The sequence below is a fragment of the Trichechus manatus genome, unplaced genomic scaffold, assembly GCF_000243295.1.
Source record: "Trichechus manatus latirostris isolate Lorelei unplaced genomic scaffold, TriManLat1.0 scaffold00061, whole genome shotgun sequence".
Classification (NCBI taxonomy): Eukaryota; Metazoa; Chordata; class Mammalia; order Sirenia; family Trichechidae; genus Trichechus; species Trichechus manatus.
Window position 1 is genome coordinate 2,011,990 of NW_004443997.1, and position 25,541 is coordinate 2,037,530.

At 47.5% G+C, this 25,541-nt stretch overlaps 2 protein-coding genes across 5 annotated transcripts in view; one reads left to right on the forward strand and one right to left on the reverse strand.

Annotated features, from left to right (window-relative positions):
* Window positions 1–3,326, forward strand: part of LIMK2 (LIM domain kinase 2) — a 59,297-nt gene extending 55,971 nt beyond the window's left edge. For all 4 annotated transcript variants that reach the window (XM_004378961.2, XM_023733704.1, XM_023733705.1 and 1 more), the window contains one exon: window positions 994–3,326. In XM_004378961.2, coding sequence (XP_004379018.2) covers window positions 994–1,138 — 145 coding nt within the window. In that variant the 3' untranslated portion in view covers window positions 1,139–3,326. The remainder of the gene's footprint in view (window positions 1–993) is intronic.
* A 1,103-nt stretch (window positions 3,327–4,429) lies between these two features.
* On the reverse strand, window positions 4,430–15,631 carry PIK3IP1 (phosphoinositide-3-kinase interacting protein 1). Its single transcript, XM_004378962.2, has 6 exons — window positions 15,425–15,631; window positions 14,443–14,559; window positions 14,242–14,361; window positions 13,083–13,280; window positions 12,903–12,981; window positions 4,430–6,110 (listed from the first exon to the last, which is right to left on the reverse strand). Exons 1-6 carry the CDS (start codon window positions 15,492–15,494, stop codon window positions 5,906–5,908), a joined length of 789 nt encoding a protein of 262 aa, XP_004379019.1. The 5' UTR covers window positions 15,495–15,631; the 3' UTR covers window positions 4,430–5,905.
* Between the last annotated feature and the right edge of the window lie 9,910 nt (window positions 15,632–25,541).

The following is a 25,541-nucleotide window of genomic DNA, read 5'->3' on the forward strand; positions in this document are numbered from 1 at the left end:
TCCAAGACAACCTGTTGGCACATAATCCTTATTTTAAAATGATTTCCAAAGATCCACTTTAGAGGTAGAATTTGCTGGTGGGAGGCTCTGTATCTTGTTCCTTTATGGGCCTTCAGTAACATCAAGGTAAGAGAATGAGGAGAAAATGAGGAGCTACACAGTATTTGTTTGCTAATATCCTTCTCAGTCATTCTAAATATCTGTCTTTAACTCATTTAAGAAATATTTATGGAGCTTCTGCCATGTGCTAGGTGCTGTTCGAAGCTCTTGAGCGCAGTGAACAAAACAAAGATCATTCCCTCATGGCACTGACGTTTTGGCAAGGAGGGATGATAAATACTAGAGTAAATAACCACTGAGTATTAGAAAGTGATAAATGCTATAGAAAAAAGAGTCAAGCCCAGTACAGAGGATTCTTTGGGGGTGCTAGTTGCAGTTTTGAATGTGAGGGTCCAGGTAGGCATCACCCATTGAAGCACAGGCATGGAGGAGGAGGAGTGAGCCTACAGATGTCTAGGAGTCTAGGGCAGATAATCAGTTTCCACAGCAGCAGAGCCAAGTATCTGCATTCTTGGAGGGAGCTGCTGAGTCTAGAAAATGCCCCTTTCCTGCAGATCCATGATGTGGAGACAGGAAGTCTGAGGACTGGAAAGAAATCTTTAAAATGTCACTTTTGATGGTTGCATTTTTTCTAAGACATAGGAGAGTCCTCTTTTCTCTTGGACATTTTTTTTTTTTTTAAGCACTCACCTGGAGGCAATCACACGGCCAGCCTTCTCTCCATGTTAGCGCTAGTCTTAACAACAACCCTGTGAGGCAGCAGTGACATATTATCCCCATTTCCCTCAGAGGCACAGTGAGGTTAAGGGACTTGCCTGAACTCATACAATTAGGAGAGCCTCAGCTGCGGAATATTCCCACCTTGATCCATCCAAGCCTGAGGCCTCCTCCAGCCCCTATCCCATCTGCCTCTAACACTCCTTTTCTTTCTAGACCAGCATTCTCAAAACTGGAGGACTCCTTCGAGGCCCTGTCCTTGTACCTGGGGGAATTGGGCATCCCGCTGCCTGCAGAGTTGGAGGAGCTGGACCACACTGTGAGCATGCAGTACGGCCTGACCCGAGACTCACCACCCTAGCCCTGGCCCAGCCCCCTGCAGGGGGGCGTTCCATGGCCAGCATTGCCCCCTCTGCGCCCCATCCTGTGGCTTCCTGTGGATTGGTGGCTTGTTTAGAAGCAGCACAAGCCATTCCTACTACCTCCCCAGGAGGCGAGCGGGCGTAGCACCAGGGAAACACATCTCCACAGGTTTTGGAGCCTGGTTACTGTTTCTAAACCCAATACTCGCCTGAAAGCTGTGAAGAAGAAAAAAAAAAGCCTGACCAGGAGGAATCTGTTACTTGGGACCACTTGGGAACTCCCTGGCATTGGGTTTCCACCCCCAGAGACTCTGGAGGCTCTTGCCTATGCCAATCAGCATAAGGTGGACCTGCTGGGCAGGATTCTTGGGGGAGCCTGCCTGTGGGCTCTGAAGTCTCTAGTCAAGCTGGTGCACAAAGACTTCAAGTGGGTCTGTGGACCATAGAGACTGGCAGCCAGGTGGCGCTCCAGGGGTGTGAAATGGTAGTGGTGCTGTCCTGCCTCCCCTGGGACGGAGTTGGGCTTAGAAGAGTCTCTTAGTTGGTTTGTGCTGGAACTGGCCAAGAGTTAGGGGAAGGACTGGTTTCTGTTCACTTCCCCGGGGCTGCTCTGGCCAGCCCAGGGACCACATTGATGTGAGGGGAGCTTCCACCTCATCTTCTCAAACTGCAGTACTGGAGACTGGCTGGGACCTTCTGGGCGAGGGTCCTTTCTGCCTGTAACAAGCAGTCACCCATAAGTGCAGGAAAGAAAGAGGCTCTGCCCTCTGAAACACCCATATCCTGGCTACTGTCACACATACCCTAGCGGGCTGCTCAGCTGTAGCCCAGAAGCTTCTTCTCACCAGATTTGCAGACATTTTGCCTAAAGCTAGATGGTCCCTGGAGGACAGAGTAGCTTGTTACAGGCCGAGGATCTCAGACGGGGAAGTGGGAGGAGACAGCATTCTCTTGGCCTTGTGGCAGCCACTACTCACCCTTCCACATCCCTGGTCCAGGCAACATGTGGGGCTAGGAAGAGGTGATGGCAGAGCCTCAGAACTGAGACTCTGAGGGACACAGCTCCCTGAGCTGGGCCAGCTGGCTTCTACCTCCCTTGTTGCTTGGCCCAGTTCACTAGTTGCTGGCCACAGCCCCCTGAGCCACAGCCTTGGGCACTGGACAGCCCTTGGGGCACCCTCTACCTTGGCTTCCAGAGCTCCAGGGGCTCTTCAGCACAACTAGATTTGCCTCTTTAAGTGTCTGTGAGCTTGCACCATATTTAACAAATTGGAAATGGGATTGGGGTATTAATGCAATGTGTGGTGGTTTATTTTTTGGGGGGTGGGGATGGGAGTGATACAGGAGAGTGGTTGCTGTTAATAGTATCTTCATCTTATTCTGTCAGTTGGGTGATACGTGAAATGTTGTAAATAGACCTGATGAGTTCTGGGATCAGATGTCATCTCTGGCCAGAGTTTACTTTCTATCTATACCGTACATAGGTGTAGAGTTTGCACGCTTGCTGTGGGGTTGAGCCCTGGGCTTCCAGTAGCAGCAAGGTTTAGCATTGTGTGGCTGGTTGTGCCTCAGCTGTCCCCAGCAAGTGTGGGAGTGGTGGGTGAGCTAAATTTATTTATCAGACTAAATAAATTAAGCAGTTAATATAACTGATGATACTGAGGTGAAAAAAGTGACTTGGGGCCTGGCTCAGGAAGATAAATGTGAGTCTGTTGTCCTGTGTCTGTGCCAGGAAGTGCAGAGCCTCCCCTGGGCTTTCTAGAGGAACACTGCTGGCTGCCTTCACCCCAGACCACAGAACTCCCCATTCTGATGCTCTCCAAGTCCCATCCTCTTTCCTTGGATTCAGACACTAACTTGGTCCAGAGAGCACACACATCCTACCTAAGGCAGCCCATTCCTGGAAGCAAGTCTGACTGACCCATCAAAGTCTCACAGAGCCTGACTCCCACCTGCTCGCTGAGTGGGACGTTCAGGCCCTGCTTCCCCCAAATCCCCTAACATACATACACTTCTCCAGCCTCGATGTCCTAGTGTCCTCTCCGCAGGGCTAGGTAACACTTTCATGTTGTTAATTGCCTTTGAGTTGGTTCTGACTCTGTGACCCCATGTACAACAGAACAAAATGTTGCCTTATCCTGTGCCATCTTCACAATCATTGTTATGCTGGAGTAAACTGTTGTGGCCACTGTGTGTTTTGAGTGCCTTCCAACCTAGGGGGCTCATCTTCCAGAACTGTATCAGCCTATTCTGTTGTGATCCATAAGGTTTTCACTAATTCATGGAAGCAGATCTCCAGGCCTTTCTTCCTAGTCTTAGTCTGGAAGCTCTGTTGAAACCTGTCCACCATGGGTGACCCTGCTTGTATTTGAAATACCAGCGGCATAGCTTCCAGCATCACAGCAATATGCAAGCCACCGCAGTAAGACAAATGGATACACGGGTGGTGGGACATAATGGGATGAGATAAATGCAGGTCATCCCCACCCCTTGTTTCCCTACAGGTGCTTGAGAGAAAACCTGTTTCTTCTTGCTTTTGCACCTGGGGGAGGGGTAGGCATTGGACAGGATGAAGCTGGCTGGTTAGTGGGGTCCTGGCACAATAAAAACCCATTATACCAAAAGGTGATTTCTCCCAAGTACTCCCAAGGCTTGAGGAATGCAACAGGGGTAGAATGGTTGCTGGGGAACTGATGCTCAGGGTGCCTCTTGCTGGCCATATATAGAGCTATATAGACAGCAATGTCTGGTCTTGGGCAGAGGTCACCCTGGGTGTTCCTAGAGTTCTGCAAACCTGTTAAACTCCCTGCTAGAAGTCTAAGAAACATTCCTGTTAGCTTTTTATTGTGGAGCCCCCGGGACTCACCCCGCAGGCCCTTAGCCCCAGGTAGCCCAACAGCCCATCTCCGCACACCGCTCTTCCCTTTGGCTGCTACAGTACCACCACCCACTCCCATTGACTCCAGCCCTGGACAGGGCTGCTTGGATGCTCGTCTTCACTACCTTGGGAAGAATGCTAGAGCAGGGAGGGTACTGCAGTGACCAACTGCCTTCTTGGGATGTCCGCACACTGTCCTCCTGCAGGTTCATCTGAAAGGATTCCTGGTGAGGACACCAGTCAACAGTTACCAACCATTCACCTGTTGCCACCTCCCAGCTTCCTGATTCAAGACCAAGGGTCAGGAGAGAAGGCTGAAGCTCACCACACAGGTGCCAACAAGGTAACCTACAGCTCCTCAACTTATGGGGCAGTGTTCCTAGTGCACCATAAAAACTTGGCAATGTGGAGTCCTTTTTCATTTTGTTTTTAATTTATATAAGTCAGATGAAGAGCAATTTCCTGCACTTCATATACAGGTGTCAGAACGAGGTATATAAAACATATACAGAGAAATGCTTTTTTAGAAAAGTGGAAACCAGTAATTTCTTCTCCAGCATCACTACCACCAAAGGACCACCCCAAGGCCTAGGTCCCTCAGTAAACAGCCCCAAGGAACAGCCTGCTGAAGGGAATAAGCCATGCTAGCCTCCCTCCCCACCTGACTGGAGTTCAAATGGAAGTGGAAGGGCTTTGGAAAGGAAGCTGTATGGGTGGGGCACACTGTCAAGGCCTCTGAGTGAGACAGCAGGGTGTGGAGACCCTGCTGAGCCCCAGTACAGTGCGGTGGGGAAATTCTGCACCCAGTCAGCAAGCTGAGTTCTCTTGGCCACGCCAGTAGCTTGCTCTATCATGTTCCCTGTGTCCAAATGGCTTGAAGAACCTGTAGGTCCCTTCAATAATTCTATGATTGTTTTACAAGTTAGGGGTTGTGACCCCAGCCCCACTGAAAGGTGCTGGCCTGGGAGCCACAGGGTCACCTGCAAACTTAGGCTCCTCAGGGACAAGCCCTGAAGCACTTTACACCTGGCCTCTGGGCTTAGTTTCCAGGTTAACCTTTCAGAAGCAGTTCACAGGGTCCCACAGTGTAACTCCTACGGGTTAGCTGGCTGCCCTCTTACCCCTGCAAAACGAAGTATGGTCACTGTCCACCCCTGAGGAGACACTGTCTGGGGCTGTCTCTGCCCTTGCAGCCTTAAGGCAAGGAGTGGCTCCTTCTCTACCCTCATCCTAAGTGGAATGTTCAGTGCAGTTCTTCCCTTCCTTTCTTTTCAAAACAGGAAGAGTCCCTGGGCCCAGGCCCAGCCCACAGCTGACAAGGCACATCACTGCCAGCAGGCTGGAGCACTCCCAGCAGCCCCCAGCCTGGGTCCCGCTCTAGGCCTGCAGTTCTGGCTTTTGTACAAACTCATTTCTGGTTCTCAGAGGTCAGTAGGGAGTTCCCATCCCAAAGAGTTTTTTTTTTAAACTGTTAAAAATGCCTCCTCTGTGGACCTGCTTACCTGGACTATGAATAATTGTGTGTCACTCAAGCCCGTGAAGAACAAATGAGAAGGTGGAGCCTGAGGCCATCTCAGATGATAAAGCACAGAGCAGCCTGGGGGGGCTCCCTGTCTGTCCCTGGTTTGGTTCTGGGGGTGCAGGCAATGTCTGGAAGCCCTTGTCAGCAGCGCCATCCACAGGCAAAATCCTGCTCCAAGGGTTGGAGAAGGAGCACTGGCAGGACCCTCCCCAGCCTGGCCCTTAGCCCACAGCACCATCCGTTTCTGTCTGCTACTGGGACTCACACACAAAAGAAAGTGGAAGGAGGGTTTTAACCACAACAAAAAGTGTGGGGGGTAGGCTGTCCTACATCACTGTCTCACAGGCTCCTGCCCACTGTGGGTGCTCAGGCCCCTGGAGTGCCAGCCTGGTCCATGAGGGGAGTGCAGCCCTCCTGAAGGCTGACTGGAGTCTGGCTGGTGTGGACCGCAACAGTTTTCTCATCCACGATCTCACAGGTGGGGTTGGTGAAGGCAGATAAGGGCAGGGTGATTCGCTGCATCTCCCTCTCACACGCTTTCTGTTCATGCTGTGCTTTCAAGTCCTTCCCCCTGTCAGGAAAGAGGGAAGCGTTCAGGCTGCATGCTCATTAGACAGCACCCCTGAGGCCCAGAGAGGCAAGGCTAGCCAGGGTCACAGCAAGTTAGGACTCAAACCCAGGTCCAGGATACTAAGTTTCCATCCTGCCAGACTGCCTCAAACTCAACAAGGAGCTCCTGCACCTCTTGTCTCTGCTTCCTCATTTGTAAAACAAGGATGAAGCAGTATGAACCTCACACTGCTGTAATGAGGCTCAGTCAAGGTAATGTGGACGAAAGAGATTTTTAAAGCAAGAAGGAGTTTTGTTCCTTCAGCCCAGGGCTTTGAAAGACCAGAGAAGTATCCCAGCTTCAGCCCTTACCCATAAATTTGTCCAGAAAACTGACCCAACCATCTGTTCTCATGTGAGCCCAGGCTAGAAATAGGGACCGTCCCCAACCCCTTCGGGGGCAAAAAGGACTCTAAGGGCTGCTTAGGTCAATGGGAAACAATGGATAATGACCATCCTGTGAGACCACTGAGCGTTTTCACATACCTTTGGATTCTCATGGTGCTCAGTGACCCAACCAGGCCACAGTGTTACCTCATTTTACTCATGTGGAGTGCTCACGCCATGCTAACAGATAATATATATTTTCTTTATTGCATATATTTTACATATATTATTTCACTCTCAGCTCAACCATAAGAATTAGGTCTCCTCACTCATTTTGTAGACTCATTTTATGACCCAGAGAGATTAAGGAACTCTTTAGGACATAGTGGGCTCAAACCCAAATCTGTTGGGCTGTGGTTGATCTCAGAGAAGTTCTGACCCTGTCAGGTCACCCCACATGGAATGGCCGGGTAGGGACTCTTCTGGTCCCACATGCAGGGCTCTGCCCACTGAGCCGGGCCACCCCCTGTGCAGATCAGAGGGCTTGGTGAGCGCAGAGCACATTGCACACCAGAACCAGGGCCCAGGGCCCAGGTCAGCATCCTCCAAAACCAGCAACAGCAATTCCCTACACCTGTGGGCTCAGCCATCAGAGGAAATCTTCCCAGAATAGGCCCACCCTAAAGAGGCCTTGAAAGAGTGGCTGGTGGCTGACTGAGTGAAACAACACAGGCTTGAGTTGTCCTCAGGGGGGGCGAGCTCAATCACACATCCATCATGATGTGAAGTGCAGTGACAAAAGCTGGAGACTGGAGACGAAACTGGGAAAAAAGAGGGCTGGAGTGGGGACAGTTTGCCCTGTGGCCTTAGAACTGACTTTAAATCATCCAGTTCCCTTTACTTGTGTTCTAGAACATGCTCAGCAACTGATTAGCTGTGTGACTGTTGGGGCAAAACACGTAGCCTCTCTTGAGCCTTGGCTTCCTCATCTGTGAGATGAGGATAGTATCTACCTCACAAATATAATGAATGTGGAAGTGTTTTGAAAACACTGAAACTACTCTACAATCATAGGCAGTTATTATGATCTGTCCTGAATATGATTTGACTCACGAAGCAATGTTATCTTAGTTTGGTTTCTCAAGGAAACTCTCCTACTGACCAGCCAAGGCAAGTATTATTTATGTGACCTTAGCGACCTTCCTTTCTTCATCTGTAGAACATGGAGCTGAGCCTGATCATCTCTAGAGCCCCTGACAGATCCCTCACATGATCCCCTGTTTCTGACTGTGAGGTCACAGGTCACAAGAGTCAAATCTGTGAACTCATCCTCGAGTCACCCTGGGTGATTGAGGGTGACTGAGCTTCAGAATGTGCAAGCCTGAGGTTCAGCCTCTTCCCATCTTTGTTGTTAGCTTCTGTATTGGACACCACCAACTCCCAGAGCAGAATAACTCCCAGCACATGCAGAGGGGAAATGAAGGGACACTGTCCACGCGGAGAGGGCTGGCTGGACCATGTGTGCCTCACTGTAGCCTGAGATTCACTTTGTTCATCAGGTACAGCTGCTGCCACACAGAAGCCAACACCTGCCTCCATAATAAAACAAAGCCAGGTTCTTCAAGGTTGCCCATGTAGAGAGAAACTTGGAAGGCCTTGGGTTCAATTTTATTAATGGAGTCCCCAAGCCAGTGGGAAACCAATTTACAAATGAAATGGAATATGTGAGCATCTTTTACCAAGGCCTGAATTTCAAAATCTAAGGGGCTGGAGGAAACCCTGGTGGCATAGTGGTTAAGAGTTTGGCTGGTAACCAAAAGGTCAGCAGTTCTAATCCACCAGGCACTCCTTGGAAACCCTGTGGGGCAGTTCTACTCTGTCCTGTAGGGTCGCTATGAGTCAGAATCAACTTGACGGCAATGAGTTTGGTTTTTTTTTCTTTTTAAGGGGCTGGAGGAAGGGGAAAAGCTGGAAACTTCCTAAGTACCTACTAAGATGCTGGGAAATAGCCTTCCCATTATCCAGGAGAAGAGATACCCACACCCCTACTGGAGGCAAGCACTTTACATATATACCATCTCCTTTTAATTCCACACCAACTTTGCAAGATAATATGATCCCAATTTTACAGATTAGGAAACAGGCTTTGGAGTCTGACTCCAGAGCCACTGTTTTTCTCAACTACCTTCTTCACCAAGCATCTGGCTATGGCCAGGCAAGCTGCTGATAATGGTCAGGCTGCATCATGCCCAAGTCTTTAGGGGAAAAGAACCCATTTGTATTAATGGGGCAGAGCAGGGCTGGAAGAGCAGCCAAGGGTAAAAGAAGCAGGTGCTGGAGCCAGTCTGGATGACAGTCTCAATTGAGAGGCCTTGAAACACACCCAGCTTCACACACCTCCTGTTGAAGGTGCCTGGAGATGCAGCAGCCACCCCAGCTCCCTCTGGAGATGGGAGAAGGGCCATCAGGCCTGCTGTGCTGACCATCAGGCAGTGCAGCTCCCTCTCACTGCCTGCGGGGGCAGCCGGACTGTTGTCTGGCAGCCAAGAAAGAACAAAAGGTTTATTCACTGACTTGGCTCCTCTCCTAAGTGGGTGGAGTGGTGTTGACTTAGTTTTTCCCTTGCCTTTTTTATTTATTTCTTTCTTTTAATTGTACTTCAGGTGAAGGCTTACAGAACAAATAGTTTCTCATGAAACAGTAGTACACATATTGTTTTATGACACTGGTTAACAACCCCACAACATGTCAACCCTCTCCCTTCTCGACCTTTCTTTTTTTGTAACAATATACATAGCCAAAGATAAACCATTTCAAAAATTTCTACATGCACAGTTCAGTGACATCGACTACACTCTTGCAATTGTGCTGCCACTCTCACTTTAGATGAAGGCTTACAGAACAAAATAGTTTCTCATTTAACAGTTAGTACACATGCTGCCCTATGACAATGGTTAACAACCTCACAACACATCAACCTATCCTCACTCAACCTTGGGTTCCCTATCACCAGCTTTCCTGTCCCCCTCCACCCTCTGGCCCTTTACCCTGAACTGCTGTGCCTCATTAGTCCCATTTGGTTTTATGGGGTTCCCTTGCCTTTTTATCAGAAAATAAGAGCACCCTCCAAAGCTAGAGCGACACTACTCTTGGGGTAGAGACGGAGCTGCTCAGTCGCAGACTAGCCGTCTGACCCTTGTGGCTTAGACAACCAGGACAAAGACCCTGCCAGGCTGAGCCCTTCCAGCCCCACCTGCCACCACCCTTCCTCCCCCAAGAGGAAGCCTGGTGCCCGTCCATCCTTCCCAGCCAAGGGAAAGCTCCATCCATTAGCCACAGCTTCATGGTCTTTGGCAGAGTTCAACGCTTGCATTGATTCTATCCCTGACTGCTCCCAGGCCAGTACCAGGAGCCAGGCTGGCCAGAGGGACCAGGTGCAGATGGCTCTGTGGCCTGCCTCTAACTTCCTCCTTCTGGGTTGACGGAGGCACTGCAGACCTCCTTCAGGGAACACAGGTTTCTTCAAATTATTACATAACCCTGAGCAACTGCTATCTCCCCAGTCAGAAACAGTACTGTGCCCCACCGCTGGGCAGGAAAAGTCCCCCAAAGCAGTTATGGGCTGTAAGCACCAACTGTATGCCCTAACTACACTGTCTGATTTCATCCTCACAATAAACCTATGTGGTATCCATTATGATCTCTGTTTAGAGATGAGAAGGCAGGAGCAGAGATTAAATCTTTTGTTTAAGTGAATGGCAGAGCTGGGATTTGAACCTAGGACTGCCTGTCCACGGCCAGGCAGTCTGTCTTTTTAGGATATATTAGGGCTGGGAGGATCATCATATGTAACCCCTTCCCCTACACTATTTCACAGATAAGAAAACTGAGGTCCAGAGAAGGTAAATGACTTATCCAGTGTCACACCCATAATTGGTGCCAGTGCAGCAACTAAATCCCAGTTCTTCTGACTTCTAACCCCAGCTATTTTTTTTTAAGTTTCTATTGCTCCTACTTTGCGATTCAAAGCACATTTACATGAGGCTACTGGGTGTCACTGGACTTTTTGAAGATATTGACAATTCTTAGACACCACTTACTAGCTGTGTAACTTGGACATGGTACTCCTCTAGGTAAAACGGTATAATAGTGCTCCTTCTAGAGTGATCGTGAGGCTTAAGACAAGATCATCTGGGAAGAGCACTCACTAGGGCCTTACACAATAAATGTTGGCTGCTGCTGTGATTATTAACTGATTCATATCCTACTGTTCACATTTAATCCTCATGATAATCTTGGGCAGGTAGGTGCAGGGAGGGCATGGGTATATGTGGAAGGAGGTGTATCCCCATTTAACAGACAAACTGAGGTTCAGAGGAGGGCGCTCAGCCTACAGCTCTTTCCAGGACACTGTTTTCTGATTTGGGGGAGAGTTAAAACCTGCTTTGTACGTGGAAGCTGAGGGCTTGCCTCCAGCCCACATGTGGTTTCCTGTTGTACACTGTGTTCTCAGAGCATTTTTGCTGAAGAAAGGGGCGGTCTGGTGGTTAGTGACGGGTAGTCGGGTGACTAGGTGCCTTGCCCTCAGTTTACAGGAAAGCAACTTCTAAGCCTCAGGGCAAGTCGCGTGACTGTCTAGGGGACCAGATCTAGAAGAAAAAGGTCTGGCTTCCTCATTAGGCACCAGAACTGAGCTCGGAATTAAGAACAGTTAGTTAGTTCCAAGCACCTGGAGGCCTGGAAACTGTCACAAGATTGGAGGAGAGCCAAATGCTGTCTAGTGGCTGAGGAAGGAGGAAATATTTGAAGGGCTAAACTCAGCCATATGGTTTGGGTGTGACTATGAATTCTAAGGCCAGGGCCACCATATCATTTCTTCTGAGTCTCTAAAACAGTCAAGGAAATGAAAAAGCACGTATATCTGGACCTAACACGTCAACCATCTACCTGGGGGCAACAACAGTGGACTGGGAGTCAGAAGACCCTCTCAGGCCAAGCACTTCCCCTCTCTGGACTTCTGCTTCTGAATCACAGACAATCAAAGAAGGACTGGGGCTCAGAGAGCACTCATCCAGCCCCCACATTTTATAAGATAAAACAGCTATTGTTTACAACGTGCCATGCACTGTCCTAAGTAATTACATGCCTTCACCCGACAGCAATACTCTGGAATAGGAAATAGAAGGAACTTGCCCAAAGTCACACAGCTAGCTAGTTAGTGGCAGGGCTAGGAAATTAGCTCCACCAAATGCTAGGTGTGTGACCTTGGGCAAGGTACATATCTCCTCACCTCAGTTTCCTCATCTGTAAACTGGGGATAATAACAGCATTTCTCTCAAAGTGTGATTGTGAGAATTGAGTTAAAGCACGTAAAGTGCTTGAAGCAAAGTCTAGCATGCGGTAAATAAGAATTATTATTACCCAACACTGCCCTATTTTCATTTGTAAAATGAGGATGGGTCTAAGGACCCAGCTCTGACACTCTAGGTTTATATGATGCTGTGTGACCCACTGGAACTGTGGACTCAAACGTGGTCCTCCACACTGGGGAGTGCAGGCCACCATGTCACTTCCCCTACAGGAAGCCTTCTCAGACCATACAAAAATATCATACATACACAGGGTTGGAAGTCAAACCCCCTTGATTTTGCCCAGGAACGGCAAATGATTTTGCCAGAGTCAGTCAGTGCTGTAAAAATGAATGCCACTTTGGCTTGTCATCAGTGAGATTCTGAGAGCCTTTTCCACATGGTGTCTTGAAGACTTTTCAAAATAGAATTCCTCCTCTTACCGTCCCTGAGTTTCCCAGGTAGCCTCTTCGGCTTTCTCATACATGATGAGGACTGGCAAAATTACACAGGCTCTCTGTTTTCCAACTCACTTTCTTCTCCTGTCCTAGAGGAGATCCCATTGCCTATGGGATCCTCAGGAAATTCAAGCCCCAACTGCAGAAAGGGTGGCTAGGGACCTTTCCTAGCAGTAGAATTTTACAACTCACAAAAAAAATTCAGTCTCCTGGTCGCTGCAATGAGTGCCCAGCCTGATTTCTGCAGAGCCACCCACTTCATGCCAGGCACCCTGGATTAGACAATAGGGAAAATGGTATCAAAAGAGCTGAGCTTGAGCCAGATTCTGCAACTCCCAGGCAGTGTGACCTTGGGTAAGTCACTTCACCTCTCTGACAACAGCTTTCTCATCCGTAATATGAGAAACTAGAACCCCTACTCCATAATGCTTTGGGTGAGGAGGAAAGGCACTATGTCCAACCACCAGGTGAAGACTAGAAGCAAGTCTCTGTATTATAAGCTGGTTTTAATCTTTCAACACCTTGCTTCCTTTTTGTGTAAGAATGCCTCGGAAGAATCTGGTTTGACTTTGTGTATGTTCCCCTCTCCTCTTAAGAGAACCCAGAAGGGAAGCTACTTACCTCTTATAAGTATAGCCCAAGATGATGCCAATTCCAATGGCGATGATGACCACCATCATGGTGATGCCCAGCACATAGCCTGCCAAGGAGAAGACACAAGTCTCATTAGCCACATTCTGGACAATCAGCAAATGACATCTCTTGATGGATCCAAAAAGGACAAGGGTGGAGCAGTCATACCCAGGGTCCCCAGGTCCTTCTCCTTGGAGTTCATCCGCACCCGCTGGCTGATACCAATCACAGGCTGCACTGCTGCTGCCTCCCTCCGGGCGGGTAGGGCGTTGGCAGGAGGGAACACCTGTGCTTCATCTTCCCCTGGCACTTCAAAGGCCTCCTCCGTTTCTGTTATGGGGGCTGGTGGAGCCTGGGAAGGGATCTCTGGAAGTGAGGTGGGAAATAGCTCTCATCAGAGACTGTCCCGAGTGAATTCCACATCTGAACCTGGCCTGAGAGTTGGCGATGTTAGGGAGATCCAACTTAGAATGCCCCCCACCCCCACCCCACACACAAATACTGAAATCAAACCCTGTCCCAGGACTAAGATCTGGAAAGGCCAGCCCTGAGAGTGCTGCACCATGGTTGAGACAAGGCAAGTGTGAGGGGAAGCCACAGAGAAAGGTCTCATCTCCCGCCTCCCACGTTTTCATCTGTTCAAATCCCTGCTATCCTCCAAGCTCAGCCCAGTGCCGACTTCTCCAGGGGACCCCCCCGCCCCACCGCAATACACGTCAGGAGGCACCCCATGACTCCTCCGAGCAGCTCACATTCATTGAGCCCACGCTTTGTGCCAATCCCTGTGTTATTCCATTTAATCCAAAGAACTGTGTTGTTGCTTCCGAAGCAACAAGTCTGCGCTGTGGAGTCTAAGAAACTTAGCTTCAAATGTGGGCCCTGCCAGTGCCTCTAGGAAGTTGCTGAACTTCTCTGAGCCTCAGATCCCCCCAGCAGCTTCTTCCCCGGGGGGCTGTGAGCAGTATCCAGCACACAACACACTCTCCATAAATGATCAATAAAAGCCAAGGGGGTCGCCGAGGGCCACCGCCCCAGGGCGCGGTCCAGTGGTAGCCCAGAGGCAGCGCGCGAGTCGTGGAGCGCTCGGCCGGGGGTGGGGGCCCGCCTCCTCCGGTTGTTTACAAGGCGCTCGCGGAGGATGAGCTCACTCTGAGAGGCGGCGGCGGCCAATGGGCTTTCGGCCTCACGGCCTGGAGACAACCCTGGCCAATCGGAAGGCGCGGGGGCGGGGCCGGCCGGCGTCGCCAGGCCGCACGTGCGCGGCGAGTGTAACGGCCGCTCCTAGTCAGGCCTGGCGGTGGGGTCCACGTCCCGGGCACCCGACTACCTGGGCAGCGCAAGTCTTCGCACCGCCGCTTTTCTGGGGCGCCGGCCTTGCCGCTGACGTAGCACCAGGGCCCGCGCGGGTCCTGGTCCGGGTTTCGGCAGTAGCTGTGGTTGCTGGCGCCTAGGAGTGGAGAGAAGGTGCTGTGGTTGGGGCCCGGGCCGCGTCGCCGCCCGCCGCCCGCCGCCCGCGGCGTACACTCACCAGCCTCGGGGGCCAACGCCAGGCTGCTCTGCGCGTCCAGCCAGTTAAGGCAGCGGAGGCCCGGCGCCGGCGAGGTCTGGTCCGCCCAGTACAGGTGGCCGTTGTCCCAGAAGCAGCCTGTGAGGAAGAGGAGCGCCAGACACTGAGTCTGGCCGGGTCTCCGTCTCCTCGCGCGGAGACCCACCGGCCTCCTAGCGCTCTTGTGAGGCCCGAACGAGACAGAACAAGAAAACGCGTGCAGAGCCCCTAGCTGGTGCTTAGCCCACAGTCAGCGCTCAGAGAATGCTCGCTTTTTTTTTGTGTCAGCCCGAAAAGCGCTGTAGAAACGCAAGAGATTGTTACTCTGAACTTGTGGCCACTTTGGAAGAGGCCGGCGTCTGGGTCGGAGACCCTTTGGAGATGGTGGGCAGCCAGACCTGAAATTCCTCCCTGTGGTATAATGTCCCTGTTATATAAACTCTGCTGTGCCCTCCGCGGTACGACCACCCCTGCCAGGTTCCACAGGCAGTATTTCCTCCAGAGAGAATTCTACAATAGCCTTGACTCAGTCAGGCCAAAGGTTCCAGAGCATCACCGTAGGGAACCTGCCTCGCTGCTGCCAGAATGTGACTCCAAACCCCCACTCCCCTCAGCCGGAGCGTCCCAGGAGGAGACTGGGCTTGGCCACACTATGCAACGGCCCCACGAAGAACAGGGTGCTGGGAGTGGGGGAGATCAACCCCCAAACTCCATCAACTTAGGAGCCCCAGGCAAGGAAAGGGAAAGAGAAAGTGGCTACTTGCCTTTGTTCTGAATAGCAAAGATGGAGCTGCCAGCCCCTGCTAGGGATAGGAAAGGGAATAAAAGCTTTCTTAAGAGAAGCCAGCTGAGAGCTTCGTTTCCTTTCACATCTTCCTGTCTAGCCTCAGCATGGTGGGAAGGGGGGAGCTTTCCCCGTTCTGCTTCATTAAGTTGTTGCAGAAGGGAAAGCTTGTAATCTTACCTCTGGCTCCATAGGCTTCTGCTAGGAGCATGTTGCTGACAAGGACTGTTTGCACCCAGGCCAGCAGCATCCTCGCCTCCGCCGTCTTGCAGGTAGATGGCGGTGTCCAAAGTGCGGGCAATCGTGGTCCCCTGGGCGGCAGCGCTGCCTCCCGTCCCAGCCTTGCAGGCCGACCTGCCCTTGTTCTGCGCTTCTTGTAAACAGCCTCTCTTTAGAACTGGGAGCTACCCAAGCTCGCTGCTGCAGCAGCGCGAGGTGTTTTCGGCGGAACGGCGCCCCCTGGGTCCTAAGCTCCTGTGCTTGCAAGGTCGCTGACCCTGGGCCCAGAGAGGAAGCCAGCCTCTGGGAGAGAGGCGAGGGAGGTAGGCTGTGCTGAGCAGCGGACCAGTTTGAGACCTGCACGGCTGCATCCCCAGAGCTTATCATCTCTTCTGTTCCATCTGTGTGAGTACAGAAACAATAATTCAAGAGGCATCATGGGGCAAAAGCAACTTAGGAGATGTTAGCTGTACAATCAGGAGGAGTTCAAGGTGAAGTAAGGTGGAAGAAACTCCTTATACTCATTCTTGGGGGAAAAAGGTGGGGAGGTTATGGTTTATACAAGCTTATGAACACGGATGCTTTTTTTTTTTTCTTAAATAGTGTAATTTTGCCAGGGTCAGATCAGTCACATTCCTTTCTTTTATTTGGAAGTTGGGGTTTGGGGTGTCATGTATTGTAGGAATACAGAAAGAAATCTCTATAGTTGAAAACATATATAATGCAAACATTGGAAATTTGCTCAGCTCTAGTGCAATTAATAGTCTGTTCTTTCTACCAGCCTTGAATTCATATGGAGGTAGTTAAGTAAAATGTTTGCTTTTTGTCCCCCGCCCTGTGGGAAATCCATTTGAAGTGATTTGTAGCATCATTAAACCTCGCCACATCCATATGATTTGAGCCTTTTGGAGTTAGGCAGAAGGGCCCTTTTCCTGTGTGGCTGACAGTTCAAGTTCCCAGGCAGCTTCAGTAAACTGAGAGAACAGAGTGATTTGCCAAAACTACCTTGTGACTCAGGCAAATCCCGAAATAGAAATGGAGACTGTTTCAATCTGTGGGCTTACATTTTGTAATTTAGGGAGAAGAAAAGAATCTTGACTAAATAAGCCTCAAATGCTTTATCAAGGAAGAAAGCTAATGGCAATCCAGCTAACCTAAAGTGAATCTCAACTCACTACAGATTTCAGACATGGAAGGGACAGAAAGATAAATTTAGTTCATCTTTAAAATAGTTTGCTGACAGTATTTTGATTCCTTTAGTCCATTTAGTAAGATATGTTGCTTTGTTTTTGCAGTCACTCTCCTATTTACCCACACAAGCATCTGATCCTCTGCTTCCTGAATTTGTTGACACTGGGAGTCACACTCTGGAATCTGTAAATTTACACACACACACACACAGAGATATGCCAGAATTTTAAATTTAACAATTTTAACAATATTCCATCTTTTAACACTTTAATTTTATAAATGTTTCTAAGAATCTACTACATGCTATAGTTCTAGCTATTGGTACTTCTTCTGTTAACAAAATATTCGAAAATCTCTTGCCTTCAGGAAGATTATAATCTAGTGGTGAGAGATAGATGATAAATATACAAAATTCAGGTGGCCTTAAATGGTATGGAAAAAAAGTGAAGCAGTATAAGGGGGAGAGAGTAACTGGGCGGTATTTCACTTGCTCAAGAAAGCTTGCACTATTTTCAGGGAGCCAGTAGGATATTTCTGTAGGCAAAAAGCTGAAGGGGAAGGGCTCTTTGCACAGTTTTCCTTGAGGGTCCCATATTTATTCTTATGCCACTGCAAGATATATATGATGTGTATTTTGTTTCATTATATAAAATATATAGGCTTGAGAAAATAATAGTGTAGTTTTTAATTTCAGAGTAGCAGGGAGTTCTTTGATTTGAACCCTTAGCACCTAATCTATTGCTTTTGTATGCAGTAAGGGCTTAATTCTTGTTGTCTGAGGAAGTGCCCTTCCTTAGACTCTGCGGACTTCTTCAGCTGGATTATAGTATTTTCCCCTCTGATTACAACAGAGACAGGCTCTACACAGACCAGCAGTTGTACCATTTTCAGATTCTCTGCTGTGCCCACATATGGGTGCCAAGTATTTCTACCTAAGGAGTCCAAGACTTCCTTACCTATTGCTGTTACCAGATTTTTCTGTGAAACTGTTATCTTCCCCAAAATATATACATTGATATATACAGCAAAACCATATTTTATGCCATGTGTCTTATCAGGAACAGCACTGTCTAAAAAAAGATATGAAACAAGCCAGGAGGAGATTTTTTTCAGGTTAGTCGTCTCTGCTTTTTCTCCCTCGTAACTAAGACATTTATCAGTGTGATTTGATTGTTTCAGGAATGAAGGACCTGTTTCTCAATCCTTCAAAAGCAGATTCTATTATAATAGATTCAGTACCTTCCATCTTCAAGGAAATCAGATTTAGTTCAGAGACATGCCCATCATCATCATCGACTGTCTTTTTTTGATGATCCACATTTGAATTTTGCTTCATGTATTGATGCAAAGTGGCCATGTTTTCTGGCCTATAGTTACTCCGAGCTTCAGATTTCTTCTGAAAATATTACTGCAATAACAATATGATACCCATTACCCGTTGCCGTTGAGTCAATTCTGACTTATAGTGACTCTATGGGACAGAGTAGAACTGCCCCATAGGTTTTCCAAGGAGCAGCTGGTGGATTTGAACTGCCAACGTTTTGGTTAGCAGCTGAGTTCTTAACCACTGTGCCACGAGGGCTCCGTAATATGATACAGCCCTCCTCAAATACTCATTCTGTATTGTTTATATCCCTGAAGACAACATAGTAAAATACAACACTCATATTTTACTATTTCAGGAATGTTTGGCTCTTTGCTTAACACTAATCTAGAAGACAAAGGTGTACCCTTAAATGAGGAAATGGCCTCCAAAGTGTTTCCCAAGTAGAATGGACAGTTCATTTTGTAACGGGATATGTTAGTGGGGCAGCTCCAATAAGGAAGTCATAAAGATGTTAAAAGGCTTAAGAATCACTTTAGTCAGCAAAAGAGGTCCAAGATGTTGATAAAAATCTTTGGAGTAAACACTAATGAGTTGGCTCCAGCTTTTCTGTCCATAGTAGTCATTGGGATTGTGCTGAAAGATACTTTGATGTATAATTGCAAACTAAGCAGGGGATAGTTTTATGAAGCTTGTTAAGGAAATAATATTCTAGTCAAAATATCTAAATCCCAAGGCCATTTCTTTGAAAGTATGGCTTTCAATGAATTTGGTTATTTACATTTTTTTGTGTTGGGTACGTAGTTAATTAATAAATGTTTGAAATAAAAAGGAAAAGCAGAATACCATGTAAGGAAAAAGAGTCTAATAAGCCTACAGAGAACAGAAAATTTTTTACGGTAAACAATAAAATAGCCAAGAAGGCTTGTTGATCACAGGTTACTTTAAGAAACAGGACATTCCATAGTTGGAGGACTGAGAAGCCACAGAAGCAGAGAATTTGGGAACATCACTGGTTTTGAGAAATAACAAGAAGAGCAAATTCCTGAGTAAGAGTAGATTTTGACTTCGAGGCTAGACTTAGAAAACATGGCTTTCAAGTTGAAGAAAACATAGTCTTCTCTGCCACAGGGAGAATGTTAGAGACTATACTGGTTGATAAGACTAGGTTGTCAATATTTGAGGTGAACTAGCCTAGTAAGTGGAATCCCTGGGTGATGCAACTGTTAGCACACTCGGCTACTAACCGAAAGGTTGGAAGTTCTAGTCCACCCATTGGTGCTCAGAAGAAAGGCCTGGTGATCTACTTCTGAAATATCAGCCATTGAAAACACTATGGAGAACAGTTCTACTTTGATGCACATGGGATCACCATGAGTCAGAATTAGCTTGATGGCAACCAACAACAACAGCAGCAGTTACAATTATGCCTCTCTTAGAAGGGGTTCTGATGTTCTCCAATCTCAGTAAACTGGCTCTGCAGCTTTTAAAATTTGTCAACATTCAGTACAAATTTAGCACTGACTTTTTCAGCAGGAGAAGCAGTGTATCAAATAGTTAAAGAGTGTAGGCTCTAGAATGACCTGGGTTCTAGTCTGAGCACTGCAGTATAATCCTGGGTAAGTTACTTAGCATCTGTAATTCTCAGTTTCCTTAGCCTACTATTATTGTGGTTAAGAGTATAGGCACCAATGTCACGATTTAAATTCTAGCTCTGTCACTAGCTGGGTCATTTTAAGCAAGCTGTATGACTCAATTTCCTCATATGAAGGGGAGAGGGAGAGATAAAAATAGTATCTGCATATATTTGCTATCTTAAAAAATCTTACAATCTAGTTATAAAGGTCAGACAAGCACATATGAAAACAAAAACAATATAGGGCAGTATATAAGTAGTCATTAAAGAGTCTGGTACAGACAATAAGGTTTATTCATTCAATGAATATTAAGTGTCTGCTGTGCACCAGGCAGGCACTAAGCTGGGTACTGAGGACATAACAGTGAACCCCACATAGTCCCTGTTCTTGGGGAGCTCACAGTGTAGTGATAGAGCAGATTAGTAGACAGGCGGTAACAACACAGTGAAATAAATGCTACAGTAGGGATTAGTACTGGGGATTGTGGGCACTCACAAGAGGGGCATATGCCCTAGTCTTAGATGGTCAGAAAAGACTTGTCAAGGAAGGGAAATCTGAAAATGGGAAGGAGTTAGCATTCTCAGCAGGTGAAGCAATGTGCAGAAGCCTGGAAGTATAGGCTACTATCGTGGCTAATACAGCGTTAAAAATGAGGCCAAACAAATCAAAAACAAAAAACGTGAGATTAAAGAGGTAAACCCTTGCCAGTCAGGTTATGGAGGTCCCTGAGTGACAGGTTAAGGAGTAGGGACTTTATCCTGAAGGCAGTGAGGATCCAGTAAAGAATTTTAAGTAAGAGAGTGACAGTCAGACTTATATTTTAGGAAGATCACTCCAACCACCCCTGGAGGACTGGAGGAAGCCAAGAGGGAGGTGGAAGACCAGTGAGGAGGCTGCTGCAGTGATCTAGGTGAGAGAGACTAGTGACCTGGACACAGGATTTAATCATGATAAACAGCTCAGTCCATCTGAGTTTGAATCCTGCTCTGCCATTTAGTAGTTATGTGACTGTATGCAAATGACTTAACCACTCTGTGCCTATGTTTCTTCATCTGAAAATGGGTGATGATAACATACAGCTTGTTGTGAGAACACGCCTGCTTGGCACAATATAAATGTAGGTAATGAGGCTGTTGAGAGGCAAACTATGTAGGAAGAAAAGCAGGACTCCATGATTCAAAGGATGTCAGGAGTTAGCAAGTAGGAGGAGCTAGGGAATTTGGTTTCTAGCTTGGGAGCTTGGAAGATGGTGATATCTTTCACTGAGATAAGGAATAGGAGGAAAAACTGGCTTGGGGAAGACTGAAAAGATATAGCCAGAGGTGGTTGGGTTACAACCAGGGGAGTATGGTGCTAGGGAAGCTAAGGGAAGAGAGCATATCAGAGAGGAGAGAGAATGGTCAGCATTGCCAAATGCTACTAGAAGGGTCAAGTAAGATAACTAAAAACAGCCCATTTGTTTTAGCAACAAGAAGGCCATTGGCAACCTTGTCAAGAGGAATTGTAGCGGTGGTGGGGCAGCTAAAATGTATGGATTGTGAAATGAAAAGAAGATGATGAAGGAAGACTATGAGAACAGACAGTTTAGTAGTTTAGCTCAGAACAGGCCAGAACAGTGGCTAGAAGGATTATGGGCAGGGCTGACGTTGGACCCAATACACTGATATGCCCTACTGGCCTGTGGCATTCTGAGTAGTTGAACATCCATTCTGATTGGTCAGTGGCCATGCCATGCCAGGTTAAGAAGGGGAGCTGGTTTGAGGACAGATAATGGATTTGACCTTGGTGGTTTTTAATTTGACACAAGGGCAAGGTGTGCAAGTAAAAATGCCTGGTAAGCAGTTTGATGTGGGTGGGCTGACTGGACAGAAAAATCAGAGTAAGACTCAGGTGAGTGGGATGGGCTAGGAGGTACTGAAATAAATGCAGGCTGGCAAAAAGGCATAAAGGAGTTCTGGGTCTACCCTTAGAATTCATGAGCACCATGGAGCCAGGTCCTGGTGGGGTAGGAAATGAGTCTCAAAGTAGACGTAAGAAACCAGGCCTCAAATCTTCATAGCTTGTAAGGAACATTTATAAGACACAAGGGAGCTCAGAGATGGAGTCCACGAGTTCTAAGCTGTCAGGGAGAGAGCATAGGCAAAGGAAAGACCCAGGTTTAGAGTTGGAGTGATTCACCTTGGCTAGATGCTAAACCTAGTCCAAGCAGTCACATGGCAAATTAACTCTTTGGGTTAACTTTAGGAATGCAGCACTGTTGCCCTAATTTTTGTTGTGTCTTCAGAATGTAAAAACGCGCACCTGTGTATTTGAGGGACATCAAGCCCTGATTGTGGTGTTAGGCATGAATTACTTTTAGTTTGTCGTACACAGTTGTAGTTAGTTTTTGTATTTATGTAAACAACATGTAAATCAGATGTTAATCTAATAAATATATCCTGAGTAGGGGACCAACAAGGTAGCTGGAAAAATGTCTCTGTTCCTCCTCCTTGATCGTGATATTTCATTCTACTACTGCTGTTTATTCTTTCAATCAGCAAACAGCTATTGAATGCCTCCTGTGTCAGGGACTGGCTTTCCTTTTATCCTCTCATTTCCTTCCTGGCTATCTTTCCTATTCTGCTCTGCCACGTGGACTGTTCTAGAAACTTTCCTTACCTACCTTTTCCCAGAATTGACTCCATCCCATCTCCTCGTAAGAGATGTCCCTTAAAGAATGTGTAGGTCAGGAAATACTAAGAAATGTTATAATTTTTATTCCTTAGTTTCTGTTATGGATTGAACAGTGTCTCCCCAAAATATGTGTTGTAAATCCTGACCTCTGTGCCTGTGTTCAGAAACCCTGGTGCCATAGTGGTTAAGAGCTATGGCTGCTAACCAAAAGGTCGGCAGTTCGAATCCGCCAGACGCTCCTTAGAAACTGTGGGGCAGTTCTACTCTGTCTGTAGGGTCACTAGAGTCGGAATCCACTCTACTGAAATGGGTTTACAATGAGTATGCCTGTGTTTATAATCCATTTGGGAATGGTTGTCTTTGTCATGTTAATGAGGCACGATTACTGTAGGATGTGTCTTGAGTTAATGTCTTACAAGATGTAAAAGGAGCAGGCTAAGCAAGCCCAGAGAGGAAAAGATAGATGCCAAGCCACGCGGAGATCTCCAAGGAACTGGGAAACAGAGGCTGAAGAGACAAGGACCTTCCCCCAGAGCCAACAGAGAAAGAAAGTCTTCCCCTAGAGCCAGCGCCCTGAATTCGGACTTCTAGCCTCCTAAACTGAGAAAATAAATTTCTGTTTGTTAAAGCCATCCATTTGTGGTATTTCTGTTATAGCAGCACTAGATAACTAAGACAGCCTCCATTATTGTTGTTGTTAGTTGCCATTGCGTCCACACCGATTCATGGTGACCCCATATGTGAAGAGCCAAACTGCTCCATGGGGTTTTCAAGGCCGTGACCTTTTGGAAGCTGATTGCCAGGTCTGTCTTCCAAGGTGCCTCTGGGTGGGTTCAAACTGCCAACATTTTGGCTAGTATTTGAGCACTTAACTGTTTGTGCCACCTAGGGCCTAGCCTCCATTACAGTCAGTAAAATGGAAAAAAGAAAAAATAAATAAAAGAATCCCAAACAAGACGATAGAATTCTTGTGGCTGGAAGGAAATGACAGGACAAGAGAAATCAACATCCTATTACTGTGAGACACAACCATAAGATCTGACTGCTGCCTTTCTCACCCCTGTGAAGCCCAGTTAGCAGAAATGAGCAGTGTTACGGGGCTATCATAAGCAGATTCAGATTGGCCCCAGCATGGCAAGACCCTGAGTTCAATAAGAGGAGGTTAAGTACGAGCTTCAAACACTCAGTATGTTTTCTGAGTTCCCGAAGATATTTCAGCCTGGAGCTTGCTTCTACATTTACCTTAATGGCTCAGTGGGAAGGCAGCCATCACTGCTAAGTGTTTTTGAGCTTTATGCAGCATTGGCGGCAGCTTCTCTGTTATCCTGACATTAGAATTAGAAACACCAGATGCAGCCAGGCTCTTGCCACCCAGGCAATGGTTGAGCATTTCCACTTTCTAGGATCTTGTCCTCTCCAACGTTGTGTGGCCTTACCTTTTGTCACCTTCATGAATCATCAGATTTATGAGAAAGCCTCCTAATTCCTAGAGTGGTTCTGCACTCAGCCAGCAACCTGCTTTTGGCTCTAGGTTTCTGCTTTCTTCGAGTAGGAGAATCCACTCCAATGAACATTAAATTAGCGAATATATGTAAAGCATTTAGAAGAGTGCCTCATATGTAAAAAGAGAGTATATAACTATGAAGAACGCAGCATCAGGACTGGAGGAAGACTCATTAACAACCTGCGATATGCAGATGACACAACATTGCTTGCTGAAAGCGAAGAGGGCTTAAAGCACTTAATGATGAAGATCAAAGATTACAGCCTTCAGCACAGGTTATACCTCAACATAAAGAAAACAAAGATCCTCACAACTGTACCAGTAAGCAACATCATGACAAAACAGAGAAGTTGTCAAGGACTTCATTTTATTTGGATCCACAATCAACGTCCATGGAAGCAGCAGTCAAGTAATCAAACAATGTATTGCACTGGGCAAATCTACTGCATAAGACCTTTTTCAAGTGTTAAAATGCAAAGATGTCACTTTGAGGACTAATGTGTGTCTGACTCAAGCCATGGTATTTTCAATCATCTATATGCATGCAAAAGCTAGACAATGAATAAGGAAGACCAAAGAAGAGTTGATGCCTTTGAATTATGGTGTTGGTGAAGAATATTGAATATACCATGGACTGCCAGAAGAACGAACAAGTCTGTCTTGGAAGAAGTACAGCCAGAATGTTCCTTGGAAGCGAGGATGGCGAGACTTCGTCTCACGTACTTTGGACGTTGTCTTAGTTATCTAGTGCTGCTATAACAGAAATACCACAAGTAGATGGCTTTAACAAGCAGAAGTTTATTCTCTCACATTTTAGGAGGCTAGAAGTCTGAATTCAGGGTGCCAGCTCCAGGAGAAGGCTTTCTCTCTCTCTTGGCTCTGGAGGAAGGTCCTTGTCATCAATCTTCCCCTTGTTTAGGAGCTTCTCAGCACAGGGACGTTGGGTCCAAAGGACATGTTCCACTCCTGGCTCTTGTTACTTGGTGGTAATGAGGTCCCTCAGCCCTGGGCGTCAGCTTCACCTTCTAGGTCCACTGGAATGGAACTCTGCTCCCTCAGCCTTGGGCGGCCATATTCTCCTAGTCCATCTGAGTGGCAACCATACCTCCTCGGCCCCTGCAGGCCTTGTTCTTCTGCCCCTTGGGCATAGCAGCCCCGCCCCGTCAGCTTTGGGCAGTGGATCCAGCCATATCCCACTGGCACTTGTAAAAGGCATCGCCCTACTCTGGAACTGAGGTGGTGAAGGTCTGACTGTTTGAAACTTAGGAGTCCGTGGCCCCACCCTTTGATATCTAGCAGGCCCATGGTTCCACCTTTTGAGACCTCAGAGATTGTGGCCTCTTCAGCTTCTGCTTCCTAGTTCCTCAGCCTCTCAGCCCCTCGACCCCTTGGGCCTCTTGGGCTAACGAGGCTTGGACAAGTGTTACAAAGTTCTTTAGCTCTACTGATAAGTGCCTGGAGGCACCCCACTCAGCCAGTGAACCATAGCCAGAAGGCTCTCAGCTCTCTCACTCTGTGGGTTGGTTCACACTCCATCTAGCACCAGTCTCCTGGTTCTGCTGCTGCCGCTGCTCACCATCTATACAGTCTTTGCTGTCACAGCTCTCCTCACTTCCTTCTCAGCCCTCACCAGAATTGTCTTGATGTCCATAATTCCACCAACAGTCTTTTCAAGTCAATCTAGGCTTTTACTAGTAGGCACTTTAAAACTCTTCCAGCCTCTACCCATTACTCATTTCCAAAACCTCT